We start from the raw sequence: 23333 nt of genomic DNA, 5'->3' as shown, positions 1-23333 counted from the left end.
ATGGCCACATGTGGCATGCTAGTTACAAGGAGGGTTTAAAGATGCAGGGTTGAGAGCACCCTGAGTGTCAGTCTGCTATCATCATGCTGGCACCGTGTAGCACCATACCCTGGAGCAGTTCAAAGTGCAGGAGCTATGTGGCCCCCTTTACAGAGGATTGATCTGTCCTACAGCCACTCTTTTGTGACAGTCATTCTGTCACTGCCATAAATAATAGGCAAAGTTCAATGAGTGTGTGCTTAACAAGTCAGTTTGAGTGTGGCTGGACTGACTGCACCTGGGAGAACTAAGACAGCAACTGGTGCAGGTGCCCACGCAACTCCTTCCTCAGGATCAAAAGCATTAAAGATAAGGTGTGTATAGCCATGAGGAATCTTAAGAGCTGGGTATGACACTTTAGTTCCCAGCACCGAGCAGTGACATAGGAAGATGATGAGTGCAAGGCCAACCTGGGCTACATGGCACACACATACACACACACATACACAAAAGGTAACTACTGTGCTGGATGACATAAAGTTGAAGAAGATGCAGAACTAGCCTCAGGTCATTAGAAAATGACCTTCTCTCTTTCTCTTACCATACACTGAAGAAAGGTACTGAACCATATGTATTAAAATGTGAAAAGCATTCTTGCCTGTTTCTTTTTAGGAAGTGCGTTGTTTTTATGCTTTTTTTCTTGAGATTTCCTCCCGTTCATCTTCTCTTTCGAGGGCTCAGCTTGTGTAGTATATGAGTTGCAAATACCCTTTCCTGCAGAACTCAGCATCTGCTATAAAGGAAATCAAAAGATGGACATAAGAACCACAATTACCTTCCATGATATGGCCCAGGTTTCACTCTAACCTTTCTTCCTATAAGCCCATCCTGCTTGCCCCCCACCTTCAGTGCTTGGTACTAAAACCCAGACAGAGCACCTACTCTGTCACTGAGCCCAATCTCCTCCTATCTACTTTTATATATTTCATTAGAGGTACATTAACCCAAATTAAAATAGGGAATTACTAATTAACATTCTCCAACTTATCAAGCATAGATTCAGAAGGATATTGTATTAGGAAGAAAAAAGTAGTAAGAACAAATGGCTTATTACTAATGGTTATTATCTGACAGAGATCCAATTACATGTAACTTTTAATGAACACAAGAAATGCAGCCAATGAAAGGGATGCTTATTTACTGTCAGCTGAATGACACCATAGAAAACAAACTAAAGCAGTTTAAAAAGGCATGTACTAGCCAGGTGGTAGTGGTGTACACCTTTAATCCTAACATTTAGGAGGCAGACAGGCAGATCTCTGTGAATTCAAGGCCAGCCTGGTCTACAGAGGGAGTTCCAGACAGCCAGGGCTACACAGAGAAACCCTGTCTTGAAAAACCAAAGCCAAAACTAAAAAACAGGGCCTGTACTAAGTTACTTTTTGGCTCTTAATTTTATGTGGATCTTCTCCACATATAATAAAATTCATAATCATACAGATCTAAAACAAAATTAACAAGTAGCTTGCCTTTTATAGTAATATAATTCTGAAGGAAAGCTCTTGTTCTAGTGGATTTTTCTAATAGAATTAAAATCAGACCAGCAAGACACGATTCCAGGTTACAGATGAGTAAGACAAAGTATTAATTCTTAACAGCACCCATCAAAAATCAGGATTTTCTCCACTACCATGAACATAAAGATTTAATAAAGTATTTACCTTTATTCTGTGAGAAGTTCGTGTACGCTTACCAACACTGCAGATTATTTCTTCATCTTTACTTAAAGAACTGCAAGTGTTAGTGCCTGGTGTCAAGAAACAAGCAAAATTAGGTTCTTAGCATAAAACCAACACAACTGTCATGGTTAAAGAACAGCATAGTGTTGAGTCACAGTTGCTCTTAAATGTCATATTTAGGCATAGAGAATAAGTAAGAGCAATGAGAGAGACCCAGAAGAGTTTAGAGGAGTTCATGGTGCTGAATGTACAGACTGAGTACAGTAAGAGCAGAAAGCCAACACTCACTGCACCTTAGACATGCCTGACGTGTGTAAGAGCATAAATAAAAGACAGTGTAATATGGTCAGAGCTTAGAACATGGCAGAATAAGTCAAACTTTCCCCGTAACTTAGTAATTTACAGCTCTAGAGTCTAAGCTCACACCCCAGGCTGCACCAATAAGACGTCAAAAGATCTCAGAAGAGAGGACAGGGTTGGTAATCCAAGTACTCACAAGATGGCTTTGTCAGCCAGGTGTGGTAGGTATGTCAGGAAAAACCTTTGTCTTATGATTGTAAAAGACAATTACTTGGCAAGTAAATAAAATGAGAATGCCATGTTAATGGTGGGTAAGACTTGTGGCCATTCAGGAATGGTCCATACAATCCAAATTGCTTCACTTTGTCAGTTGTGCAAACATAGAACTCTATTATTGAGCCTCGATAGGCTAAGAGATCAGCAGCACTGTGCATTATCAACTTGAAGCAGTGAAAACCCACGTAAGTTAAATGTGGTTGATTATCAAGTGTAACATTTGCAATAGGAAGAAGGGGTAACTTTTCATACACAGTGTTTGGTTTTCTTAAAATCAAGAACATATTGTTGTACTACAAATGAAAATTTAAGAATAAAGGATTGAGTTTTATGTGTTAACATTAAGAATTAAGGGGCTGAGGAGGCAGCTCAGTTGACAAAGTGCTCCTTGACCTTGAGGAGCACACAAAAAAGCCAGGGACTGGGGGTGGAGAGATGGCTCAGCAACTAAGAGTATCTGCTGCTCTTCCAGAGGAGCCCTGTTCAGTACCCAGCACCCACACTGGAAGGCTCACAACTGCCTGCCCGGGGGATCTGCCATCCTCTTCTAACCTCTGAAGGTACAGCATACACACATAAACATGGATAGCAGCAATATATACAAATGAGTAAATCTAAAGCTAAAAAAGAAAAAAAAAAAAAAAAGGAAAGGGCAGCTTATGGCATGAGATGCAATCTTAGGGCTGGGAGGATTCCTAGATTCCAGATAAGGAGATTCCTAGAGTTTGCCAGACAACCCTCTGATCTAATGACCAAGCTCTCCACTAATGACAAAACCCATCTCAAAAAGCAAAGTGGGTATTAGGCAAGGCTGCATGCACACTTATATTATCAATGCCATGGGGGAGTGGAGACAGGAGGATTACCGGGGCTTACTGGTCACTAGCAGAATAAGCTTCAGATTTAGTAAGAGAACCCATCCCAAAGGAGGGAAAACAGAGTGTGAACGACAGCACAGGTCAGGCAATGCCCCTTCCATGCATGTGTATGCACACACACCACCACCGCCACCACCACCACCACCACCACCACCACCACCACCACCACCACCACCCACCACCACAAGACAAACACAAATAATACCTGGAGGAGTCTCAGAGAGTGAGGATTTACTAGGACTCAGAATTGCAAATGATCCCTGAGGTGGTTCTATGTTTTCCTAAACAAAGGAAAAAAGTACAAATTAGATACCATTAAATTCAATGAATATGTAAATGACATGACACAAAGAAAAATAATGCCTTATTTTGGTAGGAGGAATTCTAAGCATAGAATGGAAATAATAATAATAAAAAACAATCAATAGAAAATGAGAAGGTCTAAACTAACCAAAGATAACTTTATAACTCTGAGTGGTCACCTTCATAATGCAAACGTATTTGCCAACTGTAACCACCCCAATCAAGGATCAGATTAATCAATGACAAGCTATTTTTTGGTTTATTTAAAGTTCCACTGTCAAACTTCTACAAAGCAAATTAAAGAAAAACATTAAGAAACACCATCTAGTATTACAATATTTTCCCATGAAATTCATGGTAAGATGGCAAAATAAACAAGATTTCCAAGCCTTCCCACTTAATTGTAAGGTAGTAACTATTGTTCATTCATATGACAATATATGACAATTTGAAAAAAATCCCCCTTTCATACCAGTTTGCTCATGCGTTCATTTGATATTTAATCAGAAATGCTCAATTTCACAAAACACCTTTTCTGCATGGTCTAAGATGATTACACAGCCTTTCTGTCTTATTTGGAAAATTATGAACAAATCAATATTATAGTTTGCTTAATTATATGGTAGAATTCCTTAGCAAAATTATTACTTTATGGGAAAGTTTTAGTGACAATTTAAATACCTTTAACATAAGACCATTGAAACAATATATTCCTTCTTGAGTAAAGGTTGATGCTTTCTGTGTTTCAAAGATTATACACGCTTTATCTGGGCTGCTACAATGTCAGCGTGAAGTTGTTGGTAAGCTCCTACTAGCCTTGGAATCTTGTTATGACACAGTAATGTCACCTCTTCTTGATACTGCTCACTTTCTTCTTTTTTGTTCCCCCGAATTAATTTGATTTAAGAGTTACTAAAATGTGTCTACCAATACATATTTTTTCTCCATCTTATAAAATAAATTATTTCAGTTCTAAGATGAAATTTTTTTCATATTTTAATGTCTCAGACATCTGCGGTTTTTTTTTCTTTAGTGATATAAAACAGGTACATCTTAACAACCAACAGCACTTAGGATTCAGGAAACTACTACACATAAGAGGCTGAAATGTGGCATGTCATCTGACATGCCTCATATTTTCAAATCGTAATTGTCATGGAAAAAAGTGAAATCTGATGGAAATAGGAACAAGCTTTTCCCTAGGATTTTCCGTACTTACAAGATTCTCCTCCTTGTCATCAAAGTTTGGCTGAAGGAACTGCTCATGAACTGGGGACTGCAGGGGACTGGTAGCTTTTATGATCCTTGGACGAACAGGTGTTCCTCCTTTACACAATGGAGTATTGGCTGGTAAAGATTCATCAAACACTTCAGGGCTTAAGTCCTCTCCAAAAGTAACTCTCTTCCTCTTCCTCAGATTCAAACAGCCTGGTGTTTTGCAGTTTTCTTTACCTATCAACAATAAATGAAAATATGTTGAAAAATTAAGCGGATTTTCTTACCTAAAAGGCATATATACTATAATGTTTGGATGTGGTATATTCAGATGTTATTTGTATAATAACAATTTGTAGAGAGAATTCAAATGGGTGAAAACCATACTTTTAACTAAAATAGTACTGATTTTCAAACAAGGTAATCATTTCAAGTGCTAATAAAATGGAGGATCTGAAGTTCTTCATAAGATCTGCCATTAAGTAAAACTTTCTGTGTATGTGTGGTGCTGGGGATTAAACCCAGGCCCCTCACCCATGTCAGGCAAATCGCCTACAACTGAGCACACGCCCAAGCCCAGGATCAATTGATACTCTCTAAAGACACCTTTTCCTCCCCACTGTTCTCCATTTCCAAGTCATTTCAGATGCAGCAGTAAGGCATGAGCGGATTGTCAAAAACTTGATGCATTACAGCAAGTTCTAAAAGAAAAGAATACCCTTAGTTCAAAAATAACTGAGTAACATACCGGCTCTTTCTTCTTTGCAACAGTTTGAAGGGCATGGGATCAGATGAGTGCCGACATCACAGAGGTTGTACTCCTAATCGGAATAATGACCAATCAAAGATTTTACTCCTTTTATAACAAAGTCACTATAAAGAATGGGATCGCTAGACATTTTTTTTTTAAAGTACCTTTATTTTCTTAATTGTTTTAGCTTAAAACACCATGCTGTAAGGCCCAAGTAAAAGCTTCTCTCATCTTGTATTTATTTTTAAGTGTAAAGATGTTTTGCCTGTCTATATAGATGTGTACTACGTGTGCGTCAGCTCATTTTGTGGAGGCCTGAAGCTGGCACCACAGACAGTTGTGAGCTGCCATGTAGATACTAGGAACTGGACCTGGATCCTCTCTTAAAAGAAGGAAGTGCTGTTAACTGTTGTGCCATCTTTCCAGTCCCTGGCTTCTATATTTTAATAAATAGTACTGTGAAGCAAGTGGCTAAAATTCTGGTGTGTTTTATTAGGTGCCACATCAGGTAGGCTTCAGGGTCCAAGTACAAGAACCACAGTAACATACAAAGACATACCAGGTACATGATGTCAAGGGGGAGCTTGGCCATCAGCATGAGACCAGCACTTTTAACCAGCATGGAATTTCCTGCCTGAATTACCATATTTTTGAGCAAGAAATCTCTGTGTGTTTATCCAAAAGAATACAGACGGTCCAGTATAAAGGAAGGGGTGGACGGTATAAGCCTGGCAGAAGAAAGCCAGGCCTACAGGAGGTCACCACCCACACTTCAGCCTCACCCTGTCCATGCTTTTGAATACTGCTCACAGTCCAAACTATAACTCCCCCACCCCCCACCCCCAAGAACTGCTCTGTCCCTATCAAGGCCCCAAATCAGCAAGCTCCCGAGTTAGTCCTTTCTTCAGGGAAACACACATGCTGTCCACTAGATGAGGAGGATGTGTACAACACACAACGCATTATCACTATATATATGCCAAAGCTACTTATAGAATCAACTGCTCAAACATGCTACCTATTTCCTGGCAGCTCCCTCCTGTCTAAGGTTACATTAGGTTGTAGCGCTCATAGAAATATGGCTGGCTGAAGAGGCAGATTAGACCCACACGACTGGAATGAGTAAGCTATGGGCTGAGGCATTTTGAGTGTGAACTAATTTGGCAATGCAGTTAATTATAATTTGGATTAACTTTTAGACTCATATAGTCTACCTACATTGAATTCTCTCTCTCTCTTTTTTTTTTTTAGTTTTTTAAGATAGGGTTTCTCTGTATAGCCCTGGCTGTGCTGGAACTCACTCTGTAGACCAGGCTGGCCTTGAACTCAGAAATTTACCTGCTTCTGCCTCCCAAGTGCTGGGATTGAAGGTGTGTGCCACCACTGCTTGGCTCCTACTTAGAATTCTGAATACTATTCTAATATTACTTGAAAACAGAACCAATCTCAGAATAATATTGTGACTTTACAAAAAAGGAAAAAAAAGTGAGGGTTTCCCTGCACACCAGTGTGACACGTGCATCTCAGTTACTACTCTGAAGCAAACGTCTCTGAACTCCTTTGCTTTAGGAAGCGTGACTCTTACCTTTCCATTCTCTGAGAACAGCTTACCAGGTTTCTTCAACACAGAACGAAGCACAAAGGTCTTAGTGGAGGGGCTGCTGCTCCCACACACAGGAGCCTCTGGAGACCTGGTGGCAGTGGCTGTGTCTGAGCTCAGCAGTGGAACAGCATCAACTGATCTTGTGCCCTCTGCATGGTCAGTCGCTGCAAGTCCTTCAAAGGGAGGAAAGATGAGACTGTCCAAATCTGCTTCTTCCAGGAACAAGATACACACCACACTTACCAAGACGATAACGTGGTGTTTAAAAAATTCCACTAGTGAGCCTGGAGCTCAGAAGACAGAGGCAGGAGGATGGACAGTTTAAGGCAACTGAGGCTTGTTTCACAAATCCAAGTGCTAGCAGTATTGCTTAGTGGAAGTGATTACCTAATGTCTTGGTTAGGGTTTTACTGCTGTGAACAGATACTGTGACCAAGGCAACTCTTAGAAAAACAGCATTTAATTGGGGCAGGCTTACAGGTGCAGAGTTCAGTCCAGTATCATCAAGGCAGAAGCATGGCAGCATCCAGGCAGGCATGGTGCAGGAGGACCTGAGAGTTCTACATCTTCATCTGAAGGCCGCTAGAATACTAGCTTTCAGGAAGCTAGGACAAGGGTATTAAAACCCATGCCCACAGTGACAAACCTACTCCAAAAAGGCCACACCTCCAATAGTACCACTCTCTGAGCTAAGTATATACAAACCATCAAACCTAACATATGCTAGGATCAAACCCTAGCAACATAAAATGAAAAAGAAATTCAATTCTAAAACTCCCTGCTCATAGACTTCATTTGGACATGAACAGAAGACAGAAAAGTAGCACTGGTCACACACTTTATTACATGGCAATCACAAATAAAGATAAGAGGTTTTGGCTCCTGCACACATCTGGGTCAGAGGATGGGGAAAAGGTTGGGAATGAGCCTTGCACTGCTAAGGGACATTTTGATAGGATACCTATTATTTGCAATATAAAACTAACCTGAGTCAAATCTTGATAATGAGCCATTTTACTACTCACGAGGGAGGCATTTCAATACGTAAACACAGTGGGAGGAGTGGGAGGAGGGATTGAGGAGAGAATATCAGGCCACATACACACAAATATCAGGGAAAACACACAGGCTCCACATTGGCAAATGAAGGGAGTTAAATATGAACTCTAGTCAGTAGTGAGGCAGATGCAATCGACATAAAGGAAAAACCCTGTATGACATACTTAATAAGACATCACTTGTGCTACATGAAACATGTTCTAGCCATCTAAATCTGTAGGCGTGTTTGTACATTGCGTAAAGGTTATCCTTATGCTATCCAATTACTGATTTTTCTGCGCTCATTTTGTTTCAATCCGGACATAGCATTGTAATGCTTATATCAAGAATTACTTGTCTTAAGTTTGTATAAACAGTTTTTATCATTTGTTCTCTGTCTAGTCAATAAATACTGATGACCCAATGATTGGGCAGAAGAAAAATTAGGATTAGGTTATTGGTTATTTGGTTATTGCTTCTACACACACAGACACACACACACAGGGGAGGGGAATGGATGGGGGAGAGGGAGAGAGGGAGAGTGGGAAAGAGAGAGACCTGTCATGAGGATAAAGAGATGAAACAAGGAGACACCAGAAGAAAAGCCCAGACATCTGAAGGCCAAAGACCCAGATCAATGATAATACACAAGTATCATGGGACCATGGCTGGGAGGTAGCCAGATTAGCATACGGGTTATTATAGATTATTTAATTATCTAGCTATTGATATGTAGCTTGAAATAAATCTTGGTTTCTCTGTGTACTTATTGGGGGACTAATGCTACAAATCTTTAACACAGTTCATCATGTTGTGGTGACACTGACCATCAAATTATTTTCATTCTTATTTATAGCTGTAATTTTGCATACTATATGAATTATAATGTAAATAATTTGGGTTGGCCACAGAGGTTGTGACTCACACACAGGTCAACAGAGCTGAGTGAAGATCAGCAGGGAACTGTGTCAGGGCACGATTGCTAAGGGAGGTGTGAGGTGACTAAGCAGCAGTGCTGGGGGCTTGGCGTGGAGGACCAGCAAAGCCGTCAGAATGCCAAACTCTAAGTAGCACTACAGCTGGCATAGAGACCTACTTGACAGGACTAACAGCCAGAGAAGCAAGAGGCAGGAAGTAGAGAAGAAAAGGAAGAAAGCAGGGACATCACATAGGCTTCTTTTAAAAAGACTTAAATTTGTGTTTGTGTCTATATGTATGTATAAGCACATATGTGCAGGAGCCAGAGAGCCCAGAAGTGCCAGATTCCCATGAAGCTCAAGTACAGGCATCTGTGAACCACCATCGCATGTGCTAGGAGCCTCTAGAAGGTCAGCAGGCACTCTGAATGGCTCAGCCATCTCCTAGACTAACAAAGAACTTTCTAACCTATCTGACCCATGGACAGGTTCATCAAATAACCAGGCAGTTTGAAACATTAGACTACATTAACAAAATCCTATTGCTTATAGCATCTCTTCTTTCCCTGATCTGAGTGGGATTAAATGGGGCCCTTACAAGGAACATTTGCCCTTGTTATGATGTTACCACTTTAGATGGATTATAGAATTGGGTATCAGGTAAAATGACATTAAGTCTCATGAAAATGAAACAGAGAAATGCCAAGAAGGTGGCAGAACCTTATTTTATTTAGGCCTTGTGCCTTATCTGCACAGGAAGAAACCTACCCATCCACCTTAGAATCAAAATCAAAAGCGTGAGCAGATATTCACTGCAAGAAAGGTGAAAGAAGTTCAGTTTGAAGCTGAAGGAAAGTTCTAGGGAGAAATTTAGATCATTAAGAACTAATATAAACAAACAAAAAATAGGAACAAACGGAACAGAAATAGGCATATACGCTCAGTAAATATGAAAAAAAAATCCTATTTCCTCTTAACTTACGTGAAACATTTGATGGTTTAAAGCAAAAATGATAACATGCATGGGTCACAACCAAGTAAATGTGTATGTCATCTACTGTAAAAGGACTATAAGTCACAGGGAGAAAGGAAGGGTGGATCAACAAAACACGGTGTATAAACTTGTGTGTTTTGTACACAACTATACATATAACCAAAGAACCGAGAAGAATGTGTGTTGGAATCCCAAAGCAAGAGGGCAAGACAGAATGCGGTACAACTTAAAAGATAGTAAACACTAATACATTAATACAGAACTCTTAAAACAAAATAAATGAAAACAAAGCATATGGCAAAATAGTAGGTGTCAATCAAGCCATATAATAGTTACTTGAAACCTTACCAGGCTAAAGCAGGGTGATTCCCACACTAGCAATCCCAATACTTGTAAGGTAGAGGCAGGAACATTAGGAGTTCAAGTTTATCACTGGCTATGCAGTGAGTTGAATGCCAACACACACACACACACACACACACACACACACACACACACACACACGCGCGCGCGCGCGCGCAGTTGGTGTGCACCCAACAATAATAACAACAAAACACAGATTGTATATTGTGTTTCTAACAATATATAGTTGCTATTAGTCAGAGGCCCTAGTGTTATTCCTCCCAAATCAGCCCCAGTAAAACAGGCATGTTTTACTGGCACAATAGCTCGTTCTTCTGCATGCAAGGATTACAGGCATGTGCCACCAAGCCTTGCTGGCCCTATCCTTATACTCCTATTATAGTAATATATACTATTTTATTATCATACTATTATCCTGCCAGTTTGGAAGTGCATCACTAATTTTAGTTTAAAAATTAAGAAGTGTTTATTGATCTCCTAGGCATGTTTATGATGCAAACTGTATGTGGGTACAAATGGAGTCCTCTGAAGGCAGAGGAGAGCTTGTGAGCAGCAGTTTGACCATGTAGATGAGAGGGATTGAACTCAGTTGTTGGGCTGGCATAAGCACCTTCTCCAAGCCATCTGGCCCACCCAATACTTTGTGATAGCAGTAAAAATAAAGGACAGTCAGCACAGTAGTCCCCAAACGCTTCTACAGTCCCTGTAACACAAGAACCACTTTCCTTCATTTCAGCTTACAGACACACTCATCACAAATGTCTATGAATGGGGCCACCAAGAAAAATACAAACTTACCCTGGGAAGCCTCCTTGAGCTCTAGAAGGGGAGCAGCCGTACATTCAGGCTGGGCTGAACTGACGCCAGATGACTTCTGGGAGAAAAGACGAGGAATCAAAAGCACAGTACTCAGTACTAACATCTGCTGATACTGCTTATGGAGATTTCAATAAACATTGGGACAACTGAAAATCTGTGGTTCAACTGATCTCATGAGCAGGGCAAAGTACACAGGGAACTAGCAACAGAGCACTCATCCCAGCAGCTTCCTGAACACTCCACAAAATGACTTTCAATCCCAGAGAAAAGTTGATATAATTCAATTCTGTTGCCCACTAAAGCCTAGAGAGCTATGCTATATGCTATCCTCTAGACAGGAAATTCTCAAAAAGCATATCCCCATTAATTCTGAAATTAATTTCTTCTTTGTGATTTATGTCTAATAAATCAAAGTTCTGGAGAGAGACAATTACTATTTCTTCTGCCAAATGATCATTTTATATTAACTTGAATAAAGTGGAGGGAACTAGGACCATAAGCCAGTTATTGTGTTATAAGGACTGTAGAAGTGTTTGGGGACCACTGTGCTAACTATCCTTTATTTTACTGCCACTGCAAAGTATTAGGTGGGCTACATGGCTTAGAGAAGGTGCCTATGCCAGCCTGACAACCTGAGTTCAATTCCTAGAATCCAAAACAACACAAGTCTGTGACCACCACGTGTTCGCCGTGACACTAGAAGGAACTAAGCTGTGAGGGTGAGGCATCTCCTCGAGCATGAACAGAAACCTCTGATCACAGACTGAAGCCACAGAGCAAGAAGAAAGGGCCACGTGACTGGCTTTGCAGCCGCAGCCACACAAAGGCCACCAATTCCAGTAGCAGTCTTTGTCTGACTTTAGTAAAATGCACATAGGTTCTGTGCCTTCCCACAATCTTGACAGACTAGGTTGTCAAAATCCACAAAAATTCCTAATGCTCCTTGAAACACGTAGAGGAGCAAATATGAATTGCAGAAGAGCCTGCTTCCCAGGCAGTCTCATGGAAGAGTGGGTAGGCAAAGGAAATGCACAGTGTGTGGACCTGGGCAGGCAGGCACTCCAGTCTCAGGAACTAATACTCCAGTTGGTATCTAAGTAATCTGCTTAGGGACCTGTGCTCCCTGGATAGATGGAAAGCCATTTAAGGGCACAACTTGAGACCTAGAGTGGAACCATCATGTAAACAGAACACCCTCAAGCTTTATCTTCCTATAAAAGTAATCAGGAGCAACCAATCTTCCCAGCTTCTAAACCAAAACAAAAAAGTCACACGAAAATCTAAGACACAACATGAACACATGCACACAAAGGCATATATATACACATGAATTCATTTGAGAACCTTAGTAACAATATGGTGAAACTAGGAACTGATATCACTGGTCCTGACAGTCTTCAACCTGCCTATGCAGAAAGCCACAGCTTCATTTATGTGTGGAAACCACAATTACCTCAGCAAGATCTGTGGAGGTACCCCCAGAACGGTCTCCGTCAGCAAACGTTTTGGTGCCACTGAGATAATCATCGGGGCTGTCCTGGGAGGATATTCTCCTCCGCTTTGAAGAGGAGTTTACAGGGAACCCAGACTGCTGATATTCAACAAGACCTTCTTTGTTGGCTATGTGCACAAAACGAAAATAGAAACAAAATGACATGGGGATAAATGTTTTCTTTTACATTTATCATTTAAAAATATTATTCATTAGAATAACACAATGCCAATTTAGTGTTTGTATGCACATCATCAATGAAAACAAAACTGTAATTGATTTCAGTCAAAAAAGGAAACTGAGAAGCAGGTGTGGTGGCACATATCCATGTAGTGCCAGCACAAGGGAGGCTAAGAGAAGAGACCAGCAGGTTCCCCGCCAGCCTGGGCTACCAGGCCAGGGCTGCAGCGAGACCCAGATAGGGCTGAGGAAGTGCTGCGCTTCCTATCCACCACACTCTGCTGCTCAGTGCAGCTAGCTTTGCAAGTGCCATGAGAGCCAGCTTCCTCAGCTTCCCACCTTCGGACTGAAGACCAGAGTCTCTTTAAGAATCCTCTAGAACCTCAGCTCCACATTGGTATTTACAAGGCGTGCAGCCAGCACCAGCTTCAAGCACTCAGGGTACAGCCAGAAACTGCTGCATTATCCAGCCCATAACATGCAAGCTAGTCCAACAAATTCCTGCTCTAATAGATAATCATTCTTTCCATTCTATTCCCCTAGAGAAGCTTAAGATCCTACTCTTGGTGCATCAGCCTACAAACCACATGCTGGCAAAACCTGAAAGACATAGGTTGTAATTTGATTGTACTTGATGTGTATGCAATAAACAAAACACCCAAAACAAAAACAAACAAAAAACCCCCAAAAAACAAAACCAGAGAGAACATACACTTACAATGTGTTCATTTAATTTTATGTATAAAAGGAACCTAGACAATTCAAATAATAGGTAACTTATAAACTACAAATTAGGACACCTGAACAGGTTCTCTATCGTGTAGCAGATAAACTGAACTCTCTTAAGTAATCAGAGTGTAAAGTACCAGAACTGCAAGAAAGCCAATGTGTTGTCAACTACTGGTGTTTAAAATACTTTGTCACTGAAAAAGTCAAATGACTAAAAAGACAACCAAATGAATTATAAGGACATGGTGACGAATACAGCAGGCTATCAACACATTAATCAGACTGGACAAACTTGTGGTTAACATAAGGGCAGGATATTTGCTATTCATATATGTATTTGCAAAGTTTACAATAATTCTATAAAAATCAACATAAACCTAAATTTACCACAAGCCCTTTTTGAGGCCTGGTACAAGCTAATTGGTCCTTTTAAAATACAAAACAATTGCCAGGCGGTGGTAGCCCATGCCTGTAATCCCAGCACTTGGGAGGCAGAGGCAGGCGGATTTCTGAGTTCGAGGCCAGCCTGGTCTACAGAGTGAGTTCCAGGACAGCCAGGGCTAGACAGAGAAACCCTGTCTTGAATAACCGCCCCCCCCCCCAAAAAAAAACCCTATGGAAATAAAGGTATAGGTTTTTCAATAGAAACCACAGGACTTGATGTGACTTAGTTATAAAGCACTTAAGACATTTGAGGCCTTGGGGCTTGACCCTTAGCACCACCAAAATAAAGTAGATAAATTAGAAATAAGCAAACAGAACAAAGCCCCCAAACCAGAAATGCAGATTTGTGTGAAATACTACAAATTTTAGGTATTAGTCTCTAATTAGAGAAACAACTACACTCTGAAAAGACTGCTTTCACCATGTAGAAAGGAATCTCTTCGTCATAAAGCTCATTTGATAATACCAAATCAACCTTGGTGAACCTTCTACTTACTCAAATCTGCTATCTTAGACTCTCTGTCTGCCTCTGATGCTGAGGGGCCACTGGCCATCTTCTCAGTTTCCTGTATGGGGTGAAAAGCTGACCGAAAAGCAGACATTCGCTCTCTTAACACACCAGCATTTCGATACAGTCTTGGGCTGCCCTGTGGATGAATAAAACGTAGAGCATTACAAACCAGTTTCTTAGCTAAGCTGTCACTGCTGACTCCACACCAACATACATGACGCTCATGCAGCCAAGGTAGCAGACAGAGCCTGCTTTCCTCAGACCCGTGCATTCTGTCTGAATAGTGGGTGGCGCTCACCATCTTAGTGCTCCTCTGCCCCACTCTTAAAACCTGAGCACAGACTAGCTAATGGCTGCCCACAGACATATCCTAACATGCAGCCACTAAGCCAGGGCTACGAGACTTCAAGTGGGCAGGAAGTGTTTTCACAGGGCCCCAGAAGAAATGCATCCCCAGTTTATTTTGGGATGTGGGGAGTGTAAGTCACTCTGAAAAGGATTCTAAGCGGCTTAAGAAGACCCTTGGCAGCCATCACCTGACACAGTGTCAATAAAACACTATCAAAGGGAATGAGAAAGAAGTTCAGAATGAGCCTGTGCAAGAAGCCAACCTCAGAGCTGGCGAGCAAGGAAGAAAAAGGCAGAGGGGCCCTTCCTATCTGAAAGCATCCAATGGAAGTTGTCAGGCCGATCAGGACTGTGCCTCCGCTGTACTATCCTCTACTCCTGGATGACCTCCACCCTGCAAAGCCACAAGACACAGATGTCTCCTACCAGTGCCGACACAATTTTCCCATCACTCCTGACTCCTGGCTAACTTCCTAATTCTGTAAGATCTGGAGGACACTGCTTCCTTATGGCTGAATTCCTGCCCATGAGGTTCCACACAAAGATAAACCAAATAAATTTATACTACCAGATAAAGGTAAATGGAGGCAAACTGCCAATGGAGGAAAAAGAGAAATGAAAACCGCTATTACATAAAATTGTAAAGCTCTGTTCACATAAAGGTAAACTATTGATCAAGCACTTTATCCAGGGTTTTCTTCTCTCTTGAGATACTAACATTTCCCCTAATAAGGAACCTGTGGCAATTTAACATTCTAACCAATATGCAAAAGCAAAACAAAATAAACAAACCAAAGCAAACCAAAACAACCAAAACAAACAAACAAACAAAAAAACTACCACCCTTTAGGATATTAAATGGAGAAAAAGCTGTTAAAATCCTGATAGCATGTTTGATGATCTGGTCTTCTAATTTGATTCTATTCCCAGTCAGGAATATTCATAAGACAAACTGTCTACTTCATAATAGTGGGACATTTGAAACTGAACCACACTGGATGATGTAAACCTTTATGACATAAACAGCACATATTCCCAACAGGCTGGAGAGCAACTCATCTATAAGATTATCTTAGAGCTACACCAGTTCTTTTGAATGTATATTCTGTGAACTCATTTGAAGGTGTCAGGGCTAGATTTTTATCCCAGGAACTCAGAGCACTTGGAAATGCTTAAACTAAGTTTCCCTAATTAAAGGTATTTCCAATGAAGGAAAAAAGACAAATGAAAACCACAATGAGGCTTTTGTCCCATGAATTTTTATATTCCATGTGTAGACATCGCTCCAGCCATACTGTGCTGCTTTGGCAGTTTAGGAAAGAAAGATTAGAGTGGCATTTGAATTGAACCACAGTGAGAAGCGGTTTGGCACCAGGGGAACAAGGCTTATAACAAAACCAGGAGCAGGCAGAAGAAAGCAAACCTCTCTGTGCCCACTGGCTGGAGGGAGGGAGGGAGGGAGGTAGAGAGAGATGAGGCCACAGGCTGACAGGGCTCAGACCAGGGCAACAAAGATTCAGGCTTCAAAAAAGTCCATGAGTTTCCACAGGAAGCATGGGGAAGCTAAAGCAGCAGAGGCAGTGCAGACTCACCCTAAAACCCCTTTGTTCTCTGTAATAGTGAGTGGACTGGGGAGGAAGGAAAGGAGGTATTTGGCCTGAGTGGGTTGGATAAGAGACTGAGAATTATGAACCTATTATTTAGCTTTAGCTAGTACAATGGCTGATCCTGGTTGTCAACTTGTTAGGATAGGAACCATGGCGGAGACAAGCTTCTGAGCATGCCCAGGAGGTTATTCCAAGAGTAGAGGGAAGGCTTAGCTTGAATGTGGGCTGGACCAGGCCTTGGGCAGGGGCCCAGCCTATACAAGAGAAAAGGAGTGGACCACTAGTGTTCACACACTCTTGCTCCCCGACTGTGGATGCAATGTGACCTCAAGAGACCTCCACCATGCCATTATGAACAGGATGGATTGATTGTACTCTAAAACTGCGAACCAGAAAAGACTCTTCAATTCTTAAACAGTTTCTTGCATGTGTTTTGTGACAGCAAAAAGAGAGGTAACTAAGTAAGCTAGAGTATGCTTGAAACCCTTCACTCAGGACTCAGAGTGACTACACAGGAGCTCTAAGGACCTCTGGGCTATAGACATTTTAGAACCATCAGCACATAGATGGTTCTCAAAGTAAAGAGCAGTAGAGATCGGCACAGCAGCATTTCTGAGGGGAAACTGGGAGGAATCAGCAAAAGAGAAATAACCAGTGACACAGGAAGAAAACTGGACCAACATTCAACCCTAAGATCCAAATGAGAAAGTGTCTCAATGCTACCAAACACAGCTAAAGCCACTGGAAGTCCACACAAGGATAGAGCGGCTAGCAATAGCAAGAGAATGGCAGGGCTCCAAACAAGCCCGAACGACATCCTGGGTGTCCTCCCAAAAGGGAAGAATGGCAGGGAGGGGAATGGATGAGACAAAGAGGACAGGCAGAGCTAGTCCGCAGAGACAGGGCACTGAAAAGCGATGTGGTGGTTTAAATAAATGATCCCCACGGGCTTAGGTATTTGAACTTGGTTCCCAGTTGGTGGCACAGTTTGGAGAAGTCATTGAACTTTTAGGAGGTGTGACCTTACTGAAGTACAGGAGAAGCAGCTTTGAGAGCTTACAGCCTTTCCAGGTCAAGTTCGCCTTCTCTGTCTTCTATATGTGAATAAAAATATGATCTCTCAGCTGCCATGCCTCCCGACTCTGGACTCATTCTCTGGGATCATAAGTTAAAGTTTAAACTGCCTTGATCGTGGTATTTTACCATAGCAACAAAAGGTAACAAATCCTGAGATGGAAACTGCAGTGATCTAGTACCCCAAAGGAAAAGAGGGTAAGCTAACTGCAAAAGAAAATCCAGCTCAGAAGAGCACAGAGCCATAAGAAAATAGTCGTGTGAATGCTGATATAACCAAGCTACGGGGGAGCTGGAGAGAAAGGGAGGTCTGAGCAGAACGTGGACCATTTCTGCACTTTCCCTTGTGGGAAGGGAACAGCCAGCACAGAAGCGAACAGTAACAGAACCTTGGCTATTAAGACGCGCAGGGGTGCTGGAGCGATGGTGCAGTACTGGCTGCCCTTGCAGAAGGTCCTAGCACCTAATGGCAGAGCTCACAACCCTATAACTGCAGTTGCAGGTGGCTTGATTCTCCTTTCTGACCTTTTATGGCACTGCAAACGTGTGGTACACAAGCATTCATTTTATTTTTCAAATAACATCTTTAGAGAAATTCAGGGGCTAGGGAGCTGGTTCAGGAACAAAGAGCTTGCAGCACAAGCATGAGGCCGAGTTCAGCTACCTCACCCACATGCAAAGGGATGACAACACATGTCTATCACCTCAGTGTCGGAGGGGTTATTCTAGGCAGATTCTAGAGACCTGCTGGCTAGTCTGTGTAGCCAAGATGGCAAGCCTCAGGTTCAGTAAAGAGACTATCTCAAAAACAAAGTGGAGGGCAGTAGAGGAACAGATATTCACACATATACACTCAGACCACACACACAAAAATGAATCTATCAGCCTACTTGTAATGTGGGATATCTTTTACCTATAAGGATTGGTAACCATAGGCACTGATCATTTAGGAAATACTTTCAGTGTTATTCATATTTTCCAAAAGTGGTTCATTTTAGGCCATATCAAAGTATTTTACAGTGTACCCACTGATTGCTCAGGAAGTTGTCAAGTGCACAGTTGTGGTACTTGTTAGAGCAGGGTCTCATGCTCTGTGTGTTCAGATGCTGACTTTTGTGCCCTGTGATCCAGTTACAGTAAGGATGCAGGCATTGTCACGAATGTTGAAGAATCTCCTGGATCAACTTGGTGGAAAACATGCTCCCCAAGGATCTCTGACTGCTTAATAAAAGGTTGAACAGCCAATGACTGGGCAGAGGACACACAGGGGTGCTGGGGTTCCCATCCTAGCCCTGGGTCCAAGGGAGAATTGCCAGGGGAAAGAGTTGGCCTCTAGGCAGTGGAGGGTCCAGGAAGAGAGGAAGAACCATGAGGAGAAAAGGTGTGGAGAGACCATATAAAGTCTCTATGAAGGTTCCACATGAGGACACACTTGCAGCAGAGCAAGGCAGGCTAGACTCAAACTGCAGTAGCACAGGGACTGTGGCTGGGATGTAGGTCAGAACCTCAGAACCTGCCCAGTTTAGGCTTACAGCTTGCTAATAAAAATACCTGGTCTCTGTGTCTTTTGTTTTGGAGCCATATGGGCTAAAGTGGGCATAGAGGCACCCCCCCCCCACTTTACCTGCAGATACCTGCGAGCAAAAACGGGCATAGAAATCTCCGCCCAAAGATACTCACATAGGTAAAGGTCCACGTTTCCTAAATCCTTAATTTCCTCTTAACAAATGCAACCCTCCATACTGGGAAGCTATCGTTCAGTTTCCCTGGTAGATTCACTGTCTGTGTCATTTACAAGCCTGACAAACCACAATTTTTCTATCAGTTGCTCCATCAAGTGAAAATGATGTTCTGTGAAAAAGCAGTCAGGTCAGCCCACACAACTCAATCACACACATTTCTAGAAACTTCTGAAATTCTTGATGCAGATTTTTCACTTCATCACATACAATAATTGAGGAATGGGATATAGCAGTGAAGCTCATCAAAGACCTTTAAGAAACTGAAACTATTTTCCTCGAATGCCCAGTATTTAGTAAAGTCAGAACAACAGTTTGACTTCACGGACTTTCCAAAAGGGACTCAGGGAAACCCTAAGGTTCTGTTTGATTAATGAGCAGGAAATTGTCTTGTGCACAGACCATGTTGCAAGGCAGAAGGATGTGGAAACAGCATAGGTGAATGGTTCTATGGTAAGAAGGCCCATGTCAGGATGGCTCCCTTTGCAGAGATAATCGGGCTTGTATCTTTCTTAAGTCTTTATTTCTCCTGCTAAGGCATGCATTAGTTTGATAACATCTGAACAAGGAGCTAGATATACCAGAAGATAAGCCATTTGTTTCTTTTTCTCCTCTGCCCATGGCAATGGTCAGAGCTGAGTGCAGTACTTATGAAAACACTAGAAATAGAGACAAGACACAGGAGGAAAAATACCCAAGAAAGGGAAGATTTCCTCATTCTATGAAAACTTTACAAAAAAAGAATGTTCCTCCAGAAAGTCCTTTCTGTAAAGACCCACTCATCTTACTATAGCCACACACCCAGCCACTGTGTCCCCTGCAGTCCCTGCGAGACAGAGAAAGCAGTCTCCCCCAGGGTCAGGGGAGAAGTGCTAGCAAGCAGAGCCTTCCAAAGAGAAAAACCCTTCCTTCACAGTACTCCTGAGCGAGCTGGAGGAAACATACCTGAAACTGGGGCTCGCACGCCAATGAAGACCTGGATCTCGCAGCATTCTTGAGGTTCCGCTGCTGGGCAATGAAGCGGATCAGGCAGTTTGTTTCTGGGGAGCCCCGCAGGCCAACAGTGGAACGGCGCCTGTTCTTCTGAAGGGAAGATGTTGACTTTCCTATAACAAAACACTCTCATTAATCAGAACGGAACATGGCGATGGTCAGAGCTGGGTCCTGTGTTGGTGATGGGTCACCACGAGAGAGAAAACAAGAGTCCGTACATGTCACAGAGAGCTAAGAAAAGAACTACTGGCAAAGCAGTTCATGGATAAACAGCTGCACCGACCGCCACTTGACTACAGATTCAATTCATGTTTTTAGATCAGCACTTGGCACACAGAAAGCCACAAATACTTAGTTTTCATTTGTGCCCCATATCCCTGAGACAGAGAGGGCAGAGGTAACAGCTTGAAGCTAACAATCTCTCCTTGCTTATAGCAACAACCACACACAGTTGAAACTCCAGTACACTGTGGTTTCACTCACTGTAGCCATCCAAACTCTGAAAATATCACATGGGAACAGTTTAAAACAATTTACAAATTTAAAGCAAGCAGCATGCAACCACTGTCTAACAACAGCTAGCCCAGACATAAAGCATCCTTCCAAATGTAGTCCTTATCCTGGGCATGCGCTATACCTAAGGTCACTCCCTGGCTATCTGGACTGTGACACAGTCACTGTTTGTGGCAGTAACTGTGTTCATGCAAACATTATTTTACTTTGACTAACCCGGGTCTCAAGAGCAGTGATGCTACCAGTTCAGCTAAGCTAAGAAGTACTTCCTGTAAGGGCCCACAAGGTCTCTAAGAGAGAGACTAGTTTGGGACAGTTAAGCCTGATTCTCTAGCTTGAGGGCCTCTTGGATAGGGTGTTTCTGAGAGCCAGTCCACAGATGAGTAGGCCACATTTCTTACTGTGGCTAATTTATAGCTCTATAGTTTCACTTCTAAAAACTTCCTGAGCCCTTGGAACAGAGCCCCCTTTGAGTTAGGGCTGGTGAGACACATCTATACCCTGCTCTCAGGTTTTCAAAATTCTTTTACACTGGGATAAGCTACTTTACCTTCAGCACACCATCCTGAATTTTGCTCACACACCTAAGCACACAAAAAATGGACCCAATTTTTTATGTGACAATTCTGAGCAATACAGAATGAGTGTCACTTTGGCTTCGTCTAAATTCATGCCATATACAGTACGGTGTGCTTGGCTCTCCTAGTCTCATTGTCCTCCTTTATAACTGCTCTTCTGAGCCGGGCGGTGGTGGCGCACGACTGTAATCCCAGCATTCTGGGAGGCAGAGACAGACGGATTTCTGAGTTCGAGGCCAGCCTGGTCTACAGAGTGAGTTCCAGGATAGCCAGGGCTATACAGAGAAACCCTGTCTCGAAAAATCCAAATCCAAAAAACAAAAAAATAACTGCTCTTCTGTAACCCAAAGAACTCTATCCCTATATATTTACTTCTCCATTGGGAATTTTATTCCTGAGGCTGAAAAACAAAATCATCATCTGGGTCAATTTTCTAATTGGGATTTTTGAATGAGGCACACAGCCTTGTCATTTCTTCCTGTTCTTAACTACCTTGCAACTTCCTCTGATTTTCATATACACTGTTTTCTAGGGTGGTCACAGTACAACTGATTTAGAAACACTACTATATTTGCTGAGCTGTGCTGAACACACAAGTCTCCACAAACAAGCAAGTCTGCAGGGTCAATATAAATACACACAGAAAGAGAGACAGGCAGTATAGACATGTATAACTGGGGCCCACTACAGTTATTGTTAAATTTGAAAAACTATGCAATACAAGAATTTCTCTTACCGGAAGAGGTCTTAACAAAGCTTTCAGGTGTAATTCCCAACTGCTCTACGGTTACTGTGGAGAAGTCCAAAGGTGACTTAAAGGTATCCGGGGTGCAAAGATTAGGAGTCACATCTGCTACATGCTTCTGAGGGGTCACAAATGGCCCGGTTTCATTTTCTGAAAACGGACAACATGTTGGAGGGTTAAGCAATACATCAAAACACTCAAACCTTCCATCTACCGAGGGCAACAGGTCACCACATACCAGACTCATTAAGGACACACTCCACGGATTCAGAGAGAGGCCTGTCGTGTGAACTCGTAGCCATCTGGAAGATGAGGAAGTTAAAGAACAAAATGTGAAATATAATCTCACTACAAGCCAAAAAGAATGAACTCTAACGCAATCAATACCAGGGGAACACACGCTGGGGCGTTCTGATTAAAGAAACTGGGCGGGAGACACTACTGACTTAACAAAGGGGACCGAACTGGTTTGTCAGGGCTTTGCATCCTGGACCCCGGCCGGATAGCAGGCCTACCTCTCCCGACCGGGTCCCGAGCGTTCCTCAGACGACTACGACAAACGTCGCGGGGGCTCCGTTTCAGAGAGCACCAGAGGCCGGGGAAAGGGAGCCGGGCTGGCCTCCTGCTGGCCGCTGCACACCTGGACACGCCACGTCCAGGCCAAGCGATCAGCTTCACTTGCCCGCCAGCAAATTCAAACCGCGGCCACGCCCCCGCGGAGGGATCACGGGCCACCGCCCACGTGTGGCGCGCCTCCCGCTCCCTCCAGGACTCACCCTCGTGCTTTCGGACGGAGCACGTATATCGGAGACCTCCGTGTATCTCCGGAGAATCACAACCAGCCCTGAATGACCCTGGCGAGACACATCTGCGGCAAAAAAGTGTTCTGGGGACTACCCGTGAGTAGCGCGGAGCAACACTTCAGTTACCATCAAGTCCCGCCTCTAACCTTGGATTGGCTTCTGGAAACTTCGAAAATGAATCACTAGACCAATCGCGACAGAACCGCCGGATGGAGTTTACCCTATTAGCCAATCCTGACACCAACCGTTACCTCGGTGGGTGGGTGTAGTAGGAGGGGCTAAAGCCCAGCGAGGAGCTGACTGGTCTATAGGACTTCGGCGTCCGGCCTCTTCCTAAGACCCAGTCTCTTTATGCAAATGAGCACGACTTCACTCCTTCGTGCGCCTGCTCAGTACCGTTTA

The 23333-nt window shown here is 42.7% G+C and overlaps 1 protein-coding gene across 4 annotated transcripts in view; it reads right to left on the bottom strand.

The window, feature by feature from the left end:
- The window catches only part of Cdca2 (cell division cycle associated 2), a 39397-nt gene extending 16298 nt beyond the window's left edge, over nt 1-23099 (bottom strand). The window contains exons 1-13 of one of the 4 annotated variants that reach the window (XM_052191119.1): nt 22905-23099; nt 22367-22430; nt 22120-22278; nt 20245-20405; nt 14517-14667; nt 12629-12795; nt 11155-11230; nt 7027-7217; nt 5439-5511; nt 4695-4927; nt 3378-3453; nt 1701-1786; nt 638-772 (exon numbers count right to left, since the gene is read on the bottom strand). In XM_052191119.1, coding sequence (XP_052047079.1) covers nt 638-772; nt 1701-1786; nt 3378-3453; nt 4695-4927; nt 5439-5511; nt 7027-7217; nt 11155-11230; nt 12629-12795; nt 14517-14667; nt 20245-20405; nt 22120-22278; nt 22367-22430 — 1572 coding nt within the window. In that variant the 5' untranslated portion in view covers nt 22905-23099. Of the gene's footprint in view, nt 1-637; nt 773-1700; nt 1787-3377; nt 3454-4694; nt 4928-5438; nt 5512-7026; nt 7218-11154; nt 11231-12628; nt 12796-14516; nt 14668-20244; nt 20406-22119; nt 22279-22366; nt 22431-22643; nt 22827-22904 lie in introns of those variants that run through there. The other 3 variants (XM_052191118.1, XM_052191120.1, XM_052191121.1) reach the window with 3 other exon arrangements.
- Between the last annotated feature and the right edge of the window lie 234 nt (nt 23100-23333).

This window comes from Apodemus sylvaticus, chromosome 8, assembly GCF_947179515.1.
Source record: "Apodemus sylvaticus chromosome 8, mApoSyl1.1, whole genome shotgun sequence".
NCBI classification, from domain to species: domain Eukaryota; kingdom Metazoa; phylum Chordata; class Mammalia; order Rodentia; family Muridae; genus Apodemus; species Apodemus sylvaticus.
Note: the sequence above shows the minus strand (reverse complement) of the source record. Positions and strands in the feature narration are given on the sequence as shown.